Raw genomic sequence first — 18852 nt, 5'->3', positions numbered from 1 at the left:
TCTTTCTCTGCTCTCGATATTCCAGGCTGCCTGCGAGGGCTGCCCGAAAGCGCCGGTGCTGGGTCTCTCGGCTTGAGATAGCAGCGCGTCTCTCAGCGCGTCAGGAAGGCGGGGCTGTTGCCAGCGGGGTCTGCTTCTGCTCTCGGCTTCGGCAAGTGTGGCTGCTCCGTCTTGTCACCACGCATGTGTTTGCATAGGGCAAGATCGGCAATATTTATACCTTAAAGGTGCCGAGATTGACGTAAGGATGGACATAGGTACGTCAATAAAGATGTCATACGACTTGCTCGTTAGCACATTCTTTTGCAAAAGTTCTCTGTGAAATCAAAACAATGGCCGCACGGATTATCCAGGTTGTCATAGGTTTGATTTGTTATGAGAACGTCGTATGCCTTATCAGGGGCTGGAGGAATGTCGCTTGTCTAATTAGATCTCAAGCGTTATGACCTAATCAGATAACACGTTCCTGTGCCGTAGTGTGACTGCGTCAGATAACGGTATCTGCATCATGGGGGTTTTCTTGCCTCATGGGCTGACTGTTAGTTAACTTGATAGTTAGTTTAACCAGAATAGGGTCAGGAATAGGGGGACTGATTCAGAACCTATAGAAATACACGACAAAGGCGTGTGAGCAACCCCATGCTGTACATGTACCAAGGCTGAAGGCATGCACTATGAGGATGTTGGGTGAACATGATTAAAAGAAAACAGAAATCCACTGGGAAATCACAAAGGTTAAAGATGCATTATAATTAGGTATATCAATAACATTTGAGCTTACATTAAAAAACACAGAAACTTGCTGAAAAAAACTGAAAAAATGAAGGTTAAAGAGGCATTATAGTTAGATATGGTAATAAGAGCTTAGCTTACAGTAAAACAAAACTCAGAAATTCACAGAAAAAAACAAAAGGTAAAGTGACGTTATAGTTAAGTGTAGAAATGAGATCAAACTAATGTTTTAAACCAAAAGAACCATGAAATCCACCAGTTATAGTTTACTGAGCAAACAATAATTTGCATCTTTGCCATGCTCTGCTTATGACCTCACATATTACATCACTCATGACGTGTGATTTAGATTTTTTTTATTATCCTTTGCACTTTCCGCTTTCAATGCATTACATCTTGATCTCTTAATGACAGAATTATACAAAGCAGTTAGATCACTTTCATGAACATTTTATCTGCACAATTGTAGTGCATTGAAATATAAAACTAACCTTTTACAATTTAAACCTGTAATGCTCACTCATGACATGTTAAATTGCATTATTGAGGACGTCATTTATGACATCTCAAATGACAACGTTAATGACTATTTCAGACATGCAGAATCAACTGTAATGTGAGTTACCAATGAAATGTAATATAACTTGTTCTGTAGCTACTCTGCCTGCATGCTGGACATCATGCAGTGTTCTGCAAATATGTGGATCACCATTCATACTGCACTGTCAAGTTAGTCATTAAAACAACACTATTGAAACAGGACAAATATGCAAGCAATGTAAAATAAGAAAACCATGATAAATGCAATTGATACCTTATTGGGAATGCCTGCCAAGACTGAAAAGTTAAAATAAGTTTTAATCAGTCAATGAAATTTTTTTTTGAAAAAACGAAATACATGTCAGGTTTTGTTTAGATTACTTATATACCATTTTATAGAATAACATCAGAACAATTTGAATTTGTTAATTACTGCACAAGTACAGTAAACTCGAAGTTTTGAGTGACATGCCCTCTTACCTCTGCCCTATTTATGCAAAGTTCTCAACCCTGTCTCAGCACTGTCTTCTAGATAACATGAAACAAGATGATACAGACAGGAAGAGGCAGAGAGTATACAATGAGAGTGAGCTATAAAAGTAAAGGATTCATTGTACAATTTATGTTTTCTATCAATCAAAAGTCTAAGTTTAGGTTTTGTCAACCAATTACAATATACATTTTACAGTACACACAATTATTTTAAACCAATAAGTGATTATGCCAAAAAACACACATAAAGCATTAATTAAAGAATTAGATTTCAAATTGGCATGACAAATAACATACACACATCAAGAGTAAAGTGACAGGTCATTAAGTCAGTTTGTATTTTTTTTCTTAATTGTTTTGGACTTTTATTACCAGACTTTTTGCTTGATTTTTATGGTCATGCTGTAATATTCGGGGTTTTAACTCATTATTCAGCATATGACAACATATAGGTCACATTAATGTATTTGACCAATTATTTCTCAGATTAATCTATTAGGGTGGGACTTTTTGAAACCCAGTGTTTAAAAGTTGAAGCTGTCAATATATTTTAGAAAGTTGAATTGGGGTCTAATTGATGCATATATTTTATACAACCACATAAATATGTTGCACTTTAATGAAAACGTCTGCTTGTCGCTATCTGCAGCTACAATGAGTCAGTCATATGGGGTGAAATATGTACCCCACACCGTAAATACCATAACTGTGAGGTCTGGTATTTTATGGGTGTGGTAAATACCTCAGATTTGATGTTGTTCTCAAAGAAAATGAAGAATTCAGTGTTTTTGCAGGAGAAAATTGTGTACAACTCTTAATTCCACTGCCTGGCAAACATTGCTTGAGCACTGATCTTAATTTAACTGCCCTCCACAATCATTGGGAAGAAAAATATGTCAGAGTCAATGCACAATTCTGATACAACTACTAGCTTTTCCTACTGTGTTACAAACACAATAGAACACATTTTATGTTATCAGCATTTACACTGCACTTTTCTAGCATTTAAACCGTATCACAGACATATTTTAATCGTTCTGCATCATTATTGGATTTCTCATTGACTGGTACCATAGTGGTTACTGTATTTTGTCGGTGAAGTGTAGATCGGAATGTTCAGCGTATTGTTTAGTAATCCATACTATGAGTATGAGAAACCTACTCCTTTGCCTTATGATTCCTATGAGTAGGTTGAATAGCTTTCCTTTGGTCGTTTAAGTTTTACAGTTGGACCTGGGTACTGGGAGATGCCACAGCAGTGATTAGAGTTGTTTGTCAGAATATGGATAACAAAAATGTTGTCTGACATAAAATGCTGTTGCCTAAATATCATTTATAAAGATATTGGTTTCTTGAATGTAGATTTTCTATTTTTAAATCCAATGGGGCACTATTTGTGTAAGCTATATTGGTGATGCTATATTTTTGTCAGACAATACTTAGGCCATGATATTCTGTTATTATACTGCATGTGCAGGGGTGATGCTTGTAAGAGAACTCTCAACTCTCTATAATGTTGGACCTGGTTCAAAGTTTGGTTGATGAGTTACTCCATGAATGTGACAGATATTCGGTCCGCCTTATTACAATTGCAAATATATTCTATGAAACTTGTAATAAGGCGGACGGGCTATTCGTCATGTTTGTGACAAGGTAACCCATTTGCCAAACTCTGAATTAGGCCCATAGTATTCAAATTCTGCAAGGTATTGACCAATGCTATTGGTGTACTGTACTACAAGTTCATGCTTTTCCACAACCTTACTATCCAACTTCTCCTGTTCCCATTTGCCAGGAACCCAACCTATCTTCAACGCACAGAACACCGGGAATTTCTGAATAGATGCCAAACAACAACCCTGAACCCTTCTGGACATGCTGGCTACTCTTTTGGTTTTGTATGTCTATTGGTGGCCTGTATGAGTATGCTGTGTCTCATCTGGTGACAGTAAGTCAGTGAGTTTAAAGATCACTTTCTAAATTCTGCTAGGTGACCCCTGAAACCTGTCATAAGGCACAAATGTCAGCCAACAAAGGTCAGTGTTATGACAAGAAGAATTTAGTCTTCCAAGTCTGATAGCAAGACCATCCTCTTCTCTACCAAAGGCCATTGAAGGGGCATATTTATGAAATAGCAGAATAAAAATAGTGTTAAATTAATCCATATATCCACAGTAGACAAAAAATCATTCATTTCGACACAAATACCCCATGGAAGCCACTTGGTATTTGCACTGGCACTTCTGCTCTTCCAATTTCATTGAATGTCTTGGCATCCAGTAAGAGAAGAAATGTGTTTTTATTCTGTAGAGAAAACATGATTTCAATTAATCAGAGTAAAATCAATAAAAACATGTAAACATGAAATAAAGAAACCATAGCAAATGTTTATTTAAGCAATCTGTCGTAGTGAGCTTCTATTAAAAAAAACGTCCTCAAAAACACTGACCCTCGCCCAAGGATATTTAATAACTGACTATTAGAAAAAATGCTATTTAATATTTTCCTCTAACAAAACAGTGCGTTATAACGATCAAATGATTTTTTGGGTAACATTATAGCCAGACAGGTTTTTAATATTCAGCTGAAAGGTTAAAAACAGACATAGGCTATCATTATGCAGTATGTCACATTTTATTCATTCTAAGACAAAAGGCGCCTATGTCAAATCAAACTATTTTATTACCATCCCAGAAGACAAATATATATTTGGGGCTAACAGGAAAAGAATTTACAAGTACCTTTTTTCCTATCAGGGTAGTTGTCAAAGAACAAGTGTATTAAGGTTTTGAAATGCTTCAAAGTTTAAAATAAAGTATTTTCCACTATTGATTTGTATTAAACTTGGTAATCTTTTCGGCATGCTTCTAAGTTCCTGGAATGTTCAGTGTAAGATTTTAATGAGCCACCGGGAATACCATTTCTGTGTTTGAAAAGAGCACAATGGACCAGGCCTGCAAGCAGGGAGCGAAAAAGAGGCATTTGTTATGTGATATTATGTTAAAAGTGCTTATAAAGCGCACGTACACCAAGCGGTATCATGGCATTTGCTGTGGAGTCACCACTTAGTGGGCATAGTAATGGCCATAAAAGGGAATTTAATGATTTTGAGTATAATGCTATGGTATTTGTATACTTTTCATGACCTCATATGTTGGAATGCCCAGCTAGTTGCTATGATGATTTTGTGTAAATACAAATTCCATCTCCTTTGGCTGTTGGAGGTTACTGTGGCTGGCTGGGGTAGCTGTTCCCTGTATCCTATTAAAGAAGATAAACATTTCTCTACAAGTCTCTTCCGCTTTCTTCTGCAAAGGGGAACTTTGCATTAGTGACATTCTTTTGATGTGTAGAAAGCATGGTGTTTCCCAGCACAGAAGGATTACTTATGGACGATTTCCTTGAGACCTCAACGCTACAGTTAATACAGTTAAACATTGTTGCAATCAGATTCAATCTAGTGGGAAGGTATTGAAAACTCATGTTTTAGAGGTTCATCTCCTGGGCTGGAGGTAATTTTGACTTTATTTGCGCGTGAATCATGCACGCGAACAAACTTCTAATGAACGTCTGTTGTTTGTGGATGACGCTTTACGTGGCCTCGTTACTTGCCAACTACTGTAATTAAAAGTGTGTATTGAAGGTGCCCCTCATCACATGTGGTGTGCGCTCCTACTTGGTCACCTGGCAACAAAAAACAAAGGGAAAAGAGCATCAAGCGACGTGTGGTCGCATTCCAATGTCGTTACCGGGCAACAATGCGCTAGAATAAACAAAGGCCCGCCTCGTAATGTGACTGTCTGCGCTGTATGGCAAACAATTACAGCTTTATGCGACATAAGGATAAGCTTGCCTATGTTGTTACTAGGAAACACCAGAGTGTAGAGAGTGCAGTGTTCACAGAGTGCAATAAAAAACGGCATGGAAGCGTTTCTCAGTTAATGCTTGATCTCTTGGGAATCTTTTCGTCTACGTTTTTTAAAAAATTTTTTATTAGAGAGTTCTGAATTCCAGATATCTGTAACTGAATTTATCAGACCTGGTGCTCAAAAGAAGGTGAACGCTATAAGACTTCCAGATTTTGAAATGCACTTAATCAGCAGCAGATTGCTTTTCATTTACTGTGTTCATCTTTTTGCTTTATTACAAAGAGCATGGGAAACTGTCTTTCTGTTTAAAATACGGTAGTATGTGTTTCTTTGTGATTTTCGCAGGTATCAACATCTCAGGCATTGGGGTGAATACCAGTATTTAATTTCTATAGTCTCTGAGATTAAGTGCTTATAGTCATAGACGTTCATAGACTTTTTATTTAAATAAGTAGGGTCAACAGGCAAAGTGTTATGGCACCGTCATTTTTTTTCACGTCACCAGGAGATCTTCCCATAAAATGGCAAAAATTGCGCAAAGTTTTTAACCATTATGCTAGAGCATGTGATACTTTTCTTAGTGCGGAATACAAAATGTCTTTATTGACACACTGTCTTGGGCCTGAAGGTCAGAAGGTATTTGAACATCTCCCTGACATATCTAACAATGATGCAACCAATCTAAATGAGTTTCAAATGTGTTTAAAGAAACTTGATCTGCATTATCTTCCTCAGGTGAGTACAGTGTTGGAAGGTTACCACTTTGGGAGGAGAATACAAGGCCAAGGTGAATCTGTTGAACAATACATCACTGAAGTATGCAGATTAGCTGCTACCTGTGGTTTTGGTGCCTCTAATGAGGAACGTTTGAGGGATCAGTTCATGTTGAGGTGTGCATTGAATAAGGTCAGACAATCAACCTTACAGAAGATACTAGCAATAGTTAAGACACATGAGCATTCTAAGGCTTGTGCTGATATTATTCGCAAAGATGCTTCTTTATCTGATAAAGGTGAAACTACAATAGTTAAGGTGGTTCAAGAGAATTCAGTCCATGAGAAGTCCTCCCTGAATTCAAAACATTTTAGCAACACAAAAACTTTTCTGGGCAAATATTTTCGTTGTGATAATTTATGGCACATGCTAAATAACAAAGACTGTCCTGGCTGGAAGATTAAATGCAAGAAATGTAGTCACAAGAGGTCACTTTGCCAAGTGTTGTAAATCAACCAAATATTGGAAAAAGATAAGGGAGGTAGACTGTGATGATAAGGATGATGATATTGAAGAGATTAATAGTCTCCAAGTGAAAGAACGTTCCTCAAAAGGTCCTTTGGAGGTGTTTCAGGCCAACAATGAGCTTGTAAACATTTTTTTTACTCTGGTGCCAAGGTAACACGAATACCAAAAGATTTTTATGACCAACATTTAAAAGGGAAGGTGAAATTGTGGAGATCTGACATAAAACCTAAGGGTTATGAAGAAGAACCTATAAAGTTACTTGGTTATTTTGGGGGCATCATTGAGTTCAATGATAGGATCATACTGTGGAAAATGTATGTCTCCATAAAAGGTGATTCTCTCATCAGTTAGTTCCATCAATGAGACATATGTCTACGTGGGCCCTAATGAAAATCCCTCTGTATGAGTTAAAGAAATGCCCTCAATTAGGACCGTCTCGGGAGGTGGTTGTGAGTGAATGAAGGAATTCCCCAGGGTTTTGCAAACAAATTGGGGTGTCTTAAGGATTATCTGCATTTAATAAGACTAAAGTCAGATGTGCAACCAAATGTAGCTTAGGTATGGAATGTTCCTTTACTGGTAAAGAATAATATGAAAACCTAACTACAGAAACTGATCAGGTGTGGCATAATAGAGGAAGTGAAGGCTGCGGAGTGGCTTGCTCCGGTAGTTATGGCCAGGAAAGCCAACAGTGAAACCAGGATTTGTGTTGATTTAAGAGAACTCAACAAAGTGGTGATGGATGATCACTATCCCCTGCCAACCATTATTGAAATGTTGTGTTCGCTCAATGGGGCTAAACACTTCTCTCTTCTCGACCTGATGTCAGCTTACCATCAGGTAAAACCCCTCATCCCAAGAGCTTACAACTTTTATTACACCCCACTTTGACGTTTTTGAGGATGCCCTTAGGGTTAATATCTGCTACCTCCATTTTTAAAGGGCAATGGGGAGGATCCTTTAGTGCATGGATGGTGTCGTATTATACCAGGATGACGTGTTGGTATATGTGTCTAATCTGGATGAACAAAATAGCAGGTTACGTGAGGTGTTCTTAAGGTTGCAAAATAGTGGACTCACTTTGAACGTAGAAAAATGCGAATTCAATGTCACTGAAATTGAATATCTGGGTCACATGGTAACAGCATTTGGCATTAAACCAAAAGCGGATTGGTAAATGCAATCAAGAACCTGCATTCACATAAGAATAAGGAAGAACTGGTAAAGATTCTGGGGATGGCTGAATTTTATAATAAATTTGTGCCCCAATTTGCAGAGAAGTCTGCATGTATGAGAAGTTTGCTAAGAAAAGGGAAGGAGTTTATACAGTTCCAATTGTGTGAGGAAGAGTTTGAAAATGTTGAGGCTAATCTTGAAAAGGCACAGGTTGGGAAGTGTTGACACAATGTGATGAGACTTGTTTGATGACTGATGTACACTCAAAAGCTCTTGGAGCCGTTTTGATGCAGAAATTCAAAGGGGATTTATTTCAAGGGGATTGAGGAAGCAGAACTTAATACTCTGAAATCGAGAAAGAAGCTTTAGCAGTTTTTTAGCCTGTAAGAAAGTTAAAATAATTTCATCCGGGGAGCACGTTTGTGATAAAAACAGATTACAAACCCCTTAAGGAGGTATTTTTTAAGAAACAAGTGAATTTGTATCTCAGCAAATTTGCAAATGGGTGGTTACCTTCAGGAGTTTGAATTTGACATGTCTTATGTGCCAGGTGCCAGTTATTTACTAGTGGATTCCTTCTCAAGGTTGGGTGACACTGAAGAAATTCCAGAACAAAATTATTTCTTTGGAGGGGAGGAATTTGAAGAAGAGATGAATGTTTATCATGTCACTGATGGTATTATACAGGAAGAAGAGTGGAGAAAGGAGTTGGTGGATGATCCAGTTCTTCAGAAAGTCATGAAGATGATTTCTGATGGTTGGGGAGACAAGAACAACTGCGAGGAAAGCATTAGAGGGTTTTGGCTGGTGTAGGATGAATTAAATATTGTAAATAGTTTTTTGTTGGGAGTAAGTAAACTCATACCGCCTCACAAGTTGAGAAAGAGGTTGGTGGAAAATGCCCAGGCCAGTCTTATGGAGATAACCAAATCCAAGGAAAGAGTCTGAGAAGGCTACTGGTGGCCAGCAATGGACCTAATAATTTAAAGGGATGTGAGGAACTGTGTAGATTGTGTATGCAGTGATAAGGTGTTGAAGTGCAGGACGCAACCCATGGTCTTGAGACAATTGGCTTAGAGTCTTTAGGCAGACATAGAGGTGGGCATTTTGGGTCCTGTAATGAAGATGAGACAGATATGTCATTGTTTGTATTGCTATGTTCTCTCGTTGGCCTTATATCAAAGTAGCGAACTAAGCAGAGTCTGGCGTGATAATACAATTTTTGTAGGAATTATTTAAGAGAGAATGTTTTCCTTCAACCATTCTTACAGACAATGGGATGCAGTTCACATCCGGTGAGGTGGAGGAGTTTCTAAATGCAAATGGCATAAAGCATAAAGAAGCAGCGCTTTATCATCCTGAAAATAACGGTGTGGTGGAACGGTTTATAAAAGTGCTGAAGGAGAGTTTACAACAAGCAGTTGTTAGTGTAGTGAACTGGGAGTGTGAGCTCCGGAAGAAGGTGCATGAATATTGTTTAGCGCCACACTCATCAACGGGAGTCAAACCGGTTGAACTGTCCAAGGGTAGGCTTCCTAATAGTGAGGTGATCCGAGCTGGAGTGAATGATAAAAGAATGATGGTAGATGATCGAGTAGACAATGTGGAAGGGTGGAGAGAGAGAGAGAAAGAGAAGATGATGAGGAGGAAAGGTTTGTATGACGTGCGGAAAGCAGTAAAGAGACCTTTAGTGCTGGTTGGCAAATGGATTAATAAAATCTCCTAGGAAGGGAAATAAAGTGTCTAAGTTCAGTTATCCTGTGAAAGGTATCAAGATGTTTAAAAATGCAGTGAAAGCAAGTGATCATAAAATATGGAAACTGAACAGGGATGCTACATTTCATCCAACAAAGGCTGAGTCTAAGTCTCCGGCTTTAGTGTCTGGGTCTTCAGGTGCAAATGGTGCTGTGTTGGGTAATGCGTAATTAGAGGAGAATTCTGGGTTGAGATCACAATGGATCAAGAGGGATCCTCTGTGTCTGACAGGCTATGTTTAAAACTCAAGGTTTAAGTATGCTATGCTATTATATGATATGTGTTCCATTTGGTGTACATATATTTTGTTGCTTTTGTATTTATAGTATTGGGAAACTCCCTTCCTCATGTTTGACAATATTGGGAAGGAAGGTGTGTGGTATTCTGTATACTTTTTATGACCTCATATGTTGGAACACCCAGCTGGTTTCTAGGATGTATTTGTTTAATTGGAGATTCCATCGCAGTTGGCTGTTGAAGGTTGCTGTGGCTGACTGTCGTCTCTGTTCCTTGTATCTCATTAAAGATTATGAACCCATCTCTACAAATCTGTGACGCTTTCTTCTGAATTATGGCACACTTTGGCTGGAGGTGCAGTTTGTGAAGTCAGCCAACACGGAAGAGGTGCTGAAGTTTTTGCAGTCTTTGTTCAGCAGAGAGGGGGCCCCGGATGAGTCGGTTATGGACAATGGGGTACAATTTACGTCCAAGGAATTTCAGAGGTCATGTGTAATTTGGGGGATAAAGCACATCACAGCTTCTCGTTATCATCCCTGCAGTAATGGCTTGTGGAGTGCTGCAACAGGGCCATCAAGGATAGCATTTAGTTATCTGTGGCTAACAGTTTGAATTAGGAGAAAGAACTTAAGGATTTATTGTGGGCATTACGTACTACTGTGAGTGCCACTACCAATGTTTCACCTTTTGCCCTGTTGAAAGGTGGGATGGCAGTCACAAAACTAGTTAGACCCTGGATGAATGACTTGAAAGTATCCGGTGCCAAACTTAAGCAGGTGAAAGAGTTGTGAGAAGGCTTAAAGAAAATATTCATGTAAGAAAGCTAAGAATGAGTGACGTCAAACTATTTTTGATAAAGGAGGTTGAGTAAAAGTCAAGTTACCAGGGATTGTGACTAGGGGTCTCTCCAAATTCTCTCAGCCAATGGAAATTGTAATGGTTATGGGCTGAGTGGTGAAACTAAGTGGCGGGAAATGGTGGAACATAGCTAAAACGTCCAAACAGAGAGGGGAAGGAAATGTTGGGAGTGAACGAAACAAAGATGGCCTGGGAGATTTCCTGGACCAGGAAGGTTAAGCACAGTAAGATCTGCAAGAACGAAGAAAGTACCTACACAATTCAAAGATTATTTAGGTCTTCCTTTTTAACTGTGGGGTTTTCTTCACTGTTTTTCTTTAGTGTTCTTACAGGTGTGGTGTTGTGGTCTTAAAAAATGCTTTCGAAATGTAAATCCTGTATAAGTTTAGTCTTAAAAGGGTATGATTTATTTATATCCAATATTAGTTTTTGGTGCACCAGTTTGCAGAAAACGGGTTTGGAGATACGGACTCGGTATTTACGGAGATTATGATCCGTTTTCTTGGGGAGATTATTATTAGTGGTTCAGGTCTTTACACATGTCTTTGACCACTGCGAGTGTTTAAAATCTACAGTTTCTACCCCCTATTTATGCCAGCTCTTTATATGCTTTTCTAAAAGTTGATGAGGGATGACATCCGTACTCAACTAGCAGTTCCACTGATCCACACCTGGCACAACATGGGAACTTGGCCTGCTTTGCTACTTGAATTGATACATGGTCCTTTCGTGTCCGGAATAAAAAGTCTCCTGCCCGGTGACGCTCGATAGCGTTAAGGAATTTCTCACAATACGTCTCATCCATATATTGGGAGATCTTGACGTGGAGGTCTTAATCCATACAAACTACGCTTGGTAGCCTCATTTGTCACCAGGCTTGTTTCTCTAGCCCTGACGAAGTTCGTACGGAACGAAACGTGTTGGCTGATGGCCTTTTTAAAGATTGAAAATAATAAAGGACTTTTTTGAAAAATTCAACAGCCTGTTTGGACTACTGAATTTTGGTGCACCATCCCTTGCTTTAAAAATTTGATTTCTGTCTTGACAGTGGAGCTCCTTGTGGCCAGCTCCGGATGTTAATGTGCACAACGTCATACTGACTTCCCAAATATTGAAATTTATAGTGCGAAACCTTGGTCAGCCACAGTTGCGTTGTTAATCTCATCACCAGTTTGCATGTATATGTATGTAAACATTGTTCATGTGACAATCTTAGTTTGCCAATGTATATGCAAAATAGTGTTTAATAAGTGTTAGTCGTTTGATTATAAGGGGAAAGATGTGTTAGATTCTGGGTTCAGAACCAGGGGTATGAACCACCTTGACAACCTCTGTCAAGGTGGAATGTAGGGTGTTGGTAAGATGACAGTTGCTGACTGGCGTTTGCTGTGCTGGTCGCACCAATACTTGCTCTAATCATGGAGACTTGTCTTTATTTTTCTTACTGTATCTTACAGTGTTATAGTAATTATTGTTAGTTTTATTTATTTCGCCTTGAAGATGCGTTTGGATGGTAATATATTAAGATGTAGGGCTATTAGGTTATGGTGGGAGTCCGTGCCAACTGGGAAAATCAAAGTAATCATTCTGGGAATTAACACCGGGAATACAACTTCTGTGATTGCAGAAAGCAGAATGGACCAGGCCTGCAAGTAGGGAGTGAAAAACTGGCGTTTGCTGTGGAGTCATCACTGAACTGGCATCACTGATGGCCATAAAAGGGTATTTCATGATTCTGAGTAGGATGCCTTGAGAAGGTAAATGAGGAAGACGCAATCAAAGCCGTTTGCTCTGGTTTTACTAGGCAGCTGGTTTGGGCGCTATTCTTGAATTCATCATAACCCCTCCCGCGAGTCACCCTGCCCACTTGATTACCGGGCTCCATAATGGTAGTCATACCCTCCCTTACTAACTCAAACACAGATGTCACGTGGCACTGTGGAAGAAGGGTTTTCAAATGAAGTCCATTTTGAACAAGCATTGGAAATGCAATAGGTCTCGGATTTATTTGAGTTAGAGCAAATGGCATTGTAAATGGCAATGTCTTTTAGCCATGTGTTATAGAGTGTATGCATGTGGTGTGTAGTGGAATTATGTGGGTTGTATTGGAATTGTAGCAATGGTGGCATGCTGTGCTTTAGATGAATATGTTTAAAAGTAAAGTGCACCATACTGCAATTGCTACAATAGTTAATTGTGGATGCGTTAACAATTGATGTGTGCACTGATGGCTGGTGGTGTGTGTGCCTGTAGAAATTGTGCACTGATGGCTGGTGGTGTGTGCCTGGTGGAAGCGTGCACTGCCGGCTGGAGGTGTGTGTGCCTGGTGGAAGCGTGCACTAACGGCTGGTGGTGGTGTGTGCCTGGTAAAAGCATGCACAGACGGCTGGTGGTGTGTGTGCCTGGTGAAAGCATGCACTGACGGCTGGTGGTGTGTGTGCCTGGTGAAAGCATGCACTGACGGCTGGTGATGTGTGTGCCTGGTGAAAGTGTGCACTGATTGCTGGTGGTGCGTATGTGTTTGGTGAAAGCGTGCACTGACATCTGGTGGTGTGTGCCTGGTGGAAGTCTGCACTGACATCTGGTGGTGTGTGCCTGGTGGAAGTCTGCACTGACGGCTGGTGGTGTTTGTGCCCGGTGAAAACATGCACTGACGGCTGGTGGTGTTTGTGCCCGGTGAAAGCGTGCACTGACGGCTGGTGGTGTTTGTGCCTGGTGAAAGTGTGCATTGACGGCTGGTGGTGTGTGTGGTTGTGTGTGTGGTTGGGTGTGTGGTGGTGAGTGTGTGGTGGTGAGTGTGTGGTGGTGAGTGTGTGGTGGTGAGAGTGTGGTGGTGAGAGTGTGTGTGTGTGTGGTATGTGTGTGTGGTGTGTGTGTGGTGTGTGTGTGGTGTGTGTGGTCTTATGTGTGTGGTCTTATGTTAGTGGTCTTATGTGTGTGGTGTTATGTGTGTGTGTGGTGGACTTAGTTCGAGTTTTCGTACCCTGCACACTCACACACTGCCCCTACACACTCACACACTGCTCACCCTACACACTCACACAATGTTCACCCTGCACACACACACACTGCTTACCCTGCACACTCACACACTGTTCACCCTGCACACTCACACACTGTTCACCCTGCATACTCACACACTGTTCACCTTGCACACTCAGACACTGCTCACCCTACACACACACACACACTGCTCACCAACACACTCACCCACTGCTCACCCTTTACACTTACACAATGTTCACCCTGCACACTCACACACTGCTCACCCTACACACCCACACAATGTTCACCCTGCACGCTCACACACTGTTAACCCTGCATACTCACACACTGCTCACCCTGCATGCTCACACACTGCTCACCCTGCACGCTCACACACTGCTCACCCTGCAAACTCACAAAATGCTCACCCTACACACTCACACACTGCTCACCCTACGTAATGCAAAAAGACCTAGCTCTGCCCTTTGGCCTGTGTTGTAATCGTACAGTAGGTTGTGAGTAGTTGAGCTTGATTGGTTGGGACGTCCCCTCCTTGCTGCTCCCCTCACAGAGTGCCGGCTCCCTCCATGAAGCTCCCAAGACACATGTTCAGCTGTTCTTTGTTTTAGCTCCTGTGTGTCAGTGCACAAGCATACCCTGCTCTCTCTGGAATACTCACACTGCTGAGTCACTCTCACTCTGCAGTCACTCTCACTCTGCAGTCACTCTCACTCTGCAGCCACTCTCACTCTGCAGTCACTCTCACTCTGCAGTCATTCATGCTGTCACTCTCGCTCTGCTGTCACTCATGCTGTCACTCTCACTCTGCTGTCACTCGCACTCATGCTGTCACTCTCACTCTGCAGTCACTCTCACTCTACAGTCACTCACTCTGCAGTCTCTCATGCTGTCACTCTCACTCTGCTGTCACTCTCACACTGCAGTCACTCTCACACTGCAGTCACTCTCACTCTGCAGTCACTCTCACTCTTCAGTCACTCACTCTTCAGTCACTCACTCTGCAGTCACTCACTCTGCAGTCACTCATGCTGTCACTCTCAGTCTGATGTCACTCATGTTGTCACTCTCACTCTGCTGTCCCTCATGCTGTCACTCTCACTCTGCAGTCACTCTCACTCTGCAGTCACTCACTCTGCAGTCACTCACTCTGCAGTCACTCTCAATCTGCAGTCACTCTCACTCTGCAGTCACTCTCACTCTGCAGTCACTCTCACTATGCAGTCACTTTCACTCTGCTGTCACTCTCACTCTGCAGTCACTCACTCTGCAGTCACTCATGCTGTCACTCTGCTGTCACTCTCACTCTGCAGTCACTCATTTTGCAGTCACTCACTCTGCAGTCACTCATGCTGTCACTCTCACTCTGCTGTCACTCTCACGTCACTCACTCTGCAGTCACTCATGCTGTCACTCTCACTCTGCTGTCACTCATGCTCTCACTGTCAATCTGCTGTCACTCATGCTGTCACTCACTTTCACTCTGCTGTCACTCATGCTGTCAATCTCACTCTGCAGTCACTCTCACTCTGCAGTCACATTCACTCTGCAGTCATTCTCACTCTGCAGTCACGCTCACTCTGCAGTCTCTCTCCCTCTGCAGTCACTCACTCTGCGGTCACTCACTCTGCTGTCACTCATGCTGTCACTCTCACTCTGTAGTCACTCTCACTCTGCAGTCACTCACTCTGCAGTCACTCACTCTGCAGTCACTCACTGCTGCCACTCTCACTCTGCTGTCACTCTCACTCTGCTGTCACTCTCACTCTGCTGTCACTCATGTTGTCACTCTCACTGTGCTGTCACTCATGCTGTCACTCTCACTCTGCAGTCACTCTCACTCTGCAGTCACTCACTCTGCAGTCACTCACTCTGCAGTCACTCTCAATCTGCAGTCACTCTCACTCTGCAGTCACTCTCACTCTGCAGTCACTCTCACTCTGCAGTCACTTTCACTCTGCTGTCACTCTCACTCTGCAGTCACTCACTCTGCAGTCACTCATGCTGTCACTCTCACTCTGCTGTCACTCTCACTCTGCTGTCACTCTCACATCACTCACTCTGCAGTCACTCATGCTGTCACTCTCACTCTGCTGTCACTCATGCTCTCACTGTCAATCTGCTGTCACTCATGCTGTCACTCACTTTCACTCTGCTGTCACTCATGCTGTCAATCTCACTCTGCAGTCACTCTCACTCTGCAGTCACTTTCACTCTGCAGTCACTCTCACTCTGCAGTCACGCTCACTCTGCAGTCTCTCTCACTCTGCAGTCACTCTCACTCTGCAGTCGCTCTCACTCTGCAGTCACTCACTCTGCAGTCACTCACTCTGCAGTCACTCACTCTGCTGTCACTCATGCTGTCACTCTCACTCTGCAGTCACTCTCACTCTGCAGTCACTCATGCAGTAACTCTCACTCTGCAGTCACTCACTCTGCGGTCATTCTCACTCTGCAGTCACTCTCACTCTGCAGTCACTCACTCTGCAGTCACTCTCACTCTGGAGTCACGCTCACTCTGCAGTCACTCTCACTCTGCAGTCACTCTCACTCTGCAGTCACTCAGTCTGCAGTCACTCACTCTGCAGTCACTCAGTCTGCAGTCACTCACTCTGCAGTTACTCATGCTGTCACTCTCATTCTGCTGTCACTCTCACTCTGCTGTCACTCTCACTCTGCTGTCACTCATGCTGTCACTCTCACTCTGCTGTCACTCATGCTGTCACTCTCACTCTGCAGTCACTCACTCTGCAGTCACTCACTCTGCAGTCACTCACTCTTCTGTCACTCATGCTGTCACTCTCACTCTGCAGTCACTCTCACTCTGCAGTCACTCATGCAGTCACTCTCACTCTGCAGTCACTCATGCAGTCACTCTCACTCTGCGGTCACTCTCACTCTGCAGTCACACATGCAGTCACTCTCACTCTGCAGTCACTCATGCAGTCGCTCTCACTCTGCAGTCACTCATGCAGTCACTCTCACTCTGTAGTCACTCTGACTCTGCAGTCACTCTCACTCTGCAGTCAGTCACTCTGCAGCCACTCACTCTGCTGTCACTCATGCTGTCACTCTCACTCTGCAGTCACTCTCACTCTGCAGACACTCTCACTGCAGTCACTCACTCTGCAGTCACTCACTCTGCAGTCACTCACTCTGCTGTCACTCATGCTGTCACTCTCACTCTGCAGTCACTCTCACTCTGCAGTCACTCATGCAGTCACTCTCACTCTGCAGTCACTCTCTGCAGTCACTCATGCTGTCACTCTCACTCTGCAGTCACTCTCACTCTGCAGTCACTCTCACTCTGTAGTCACTCTCACTCTGCAGTCACTCACTCTGCAGTCACTCACTCTGCAGTCACTCATTCTGTCACTCTCACTCTGCAGTCACTCACTCTGCAGTCACTCATGCTGTCACTCTCACTCTGATGTCACTCATGCTGTCACTCTCACTCTGCTGTCACTCATGCTGTCACTCTCACTCTGCAGTCACTCTCACTCTGCAGTCACTCACTCTGCAGTCACTCACTCTGCAGTCATTCTCTCAATCTGCAGTCACTCTCACTCTGCAGTCACTTTCACTCTGCTGTCACTCTCACTCTGCAGTCACTCACTCTGCAGTCACTTATGCTGTCACTCTCACTCTGCTGTCACTCTCACTCTGCAGTCATTCACTCTGCAGTCACTCACTCTAGAGTCACTCACTCTGCAGTCACTCACTCTGCAGTCACTCATGCTGTCACTCTCACTTTGCTGTCACTCTCACTCTGCAGTCACTCACTCTGCAGTCACTCATGCTGTCACTCTCACTCTGCTGTCACTCATGCTCTCACTGTCAATCTGCTGTAACTCATGCTGTCACTCACTTTCACTCTGCTGTCACTCATGCTGTCAATCTCACTCTGCAGTCACTCTCACTCTGCAGGCACTTTCACTCTGCAGTCATTCTCACTCTGCAGTCACTCTCACTCTGCAGTCACTCTCACTCTGCAGTCGCTCTCACTCTGCAGTCACTCTCACTCTGCAGTCACTCATGCAGTCACTCTCACTCTGCAGTCACTCATGGGGTCACTCTCACTCTGCAGTCACTCTCACTCTGCAGTCACGCTCACTCTGCAGTCACACTCACTCTGCAGTCACTCTCACTCTGCAGTCACTCAGTCTGCAGTCACTCAGTCTGCAGTCACTCACTCTGCAGTTACTCATGCTGTCACTCTCATTCTGCTGTCACTCTCACTCTGCTGTCACTCTCACTCTGCTGTCACTCATGCTGTCACTGTCACTCTGCAGTCACTCAATCTGCAGTCACTCTCACTCTGCAGTCACGCTCACTCTGCAGTCACTCTCACTCTGCAGTCACTCAGTCTGCAGTCACTCAGTCTGCAGTCACTCACTCTGCAGTTACTCATGCTGTCACTCTCATTCTGCTGTCACTCTCACTCTGCTGTCACTCTCACTCTGTTGTCACTCATCCTGTCACTCTCACTCTGCTGTCACTCATGCTGTCACTCTCACTCTGCAGTCACTCTCACTCTGCAGTCACTCACTCTGCAGTCACTCACTCTGCAGTCACTCACCTGTCACTCATGCTGTCACTCTCACTCTGCAGTCACTCTCCCTCTGTTGTCACTCTCAATCTGCAGTCACTCTCACTCTGCAGTCACTCGCACTCTGCAGTCACTCACTCTGCTGTCACTCACTCTGCTGTCACTAACTCTTCTGTCACTCATGCTGTCACTCTCACTCTGCAGTCACTCTCACTCTGCAGTCACTCATGCAGTCACTCTCACTCTGCAGTCACTCATGCAGTCACTCTCACTCTGCTGTCACTCTCACTCTGCAGTCATTCTCACTCTGCAGTCAGTCACTCTGCAGCCACTAACTCTGCTGTCACTCACTCTGCTGTCACTCACTCTGCTGTCACTCATGCTGTCACTCTCACTCTG

The 18852-nt window shown here is 42.9% G+C and overlaps 1 protein-coding gene across 1 annotated transcript in view; it reads right to left on the bottom strand.

Moving 5' to 3' along the window:
- Window positions 1–1071: 1071 nt before the first annotated feature.
- Window positions 1072–18852, bottom strand: part of LOC144823470 (carotenoid-cleaving dioxygenase, mitochondrial-like) — a 323728-nt gene continuing 305947 nt past the window's right edge. The window contains exon 12 of the mRNA XM_078682009.1: window positions 1072–4068. Coding sequence (XP_078538135.1) covers window positions 3955–4068 — 114 coding nt within the window. The 3' untranslated portion in view covers window positions 1072–3954. The remainder of the gene's footprint in view (window positions 4069–18852) is intronic.

The sequence above is a fragment of the Lissotriton helveticus genome, chromosome 3_1 (assembly GCF_964261635.1).
Source record: "Lissotriton helveticus chromosome 3_1, aLisHel1.1, whole genome shotgun sequence".
NCBI classification, from domain to species: Eukaryota; Metazoa; Chordata; class Amphibia; order Caudata; family Salamandridae; genus Lissotriton; species Lissotriton helveticus.
Note: the sequence above shows the minus strand (reverse complement) of the source record. Positions and strands in the feature narration are given on the sequence as shown.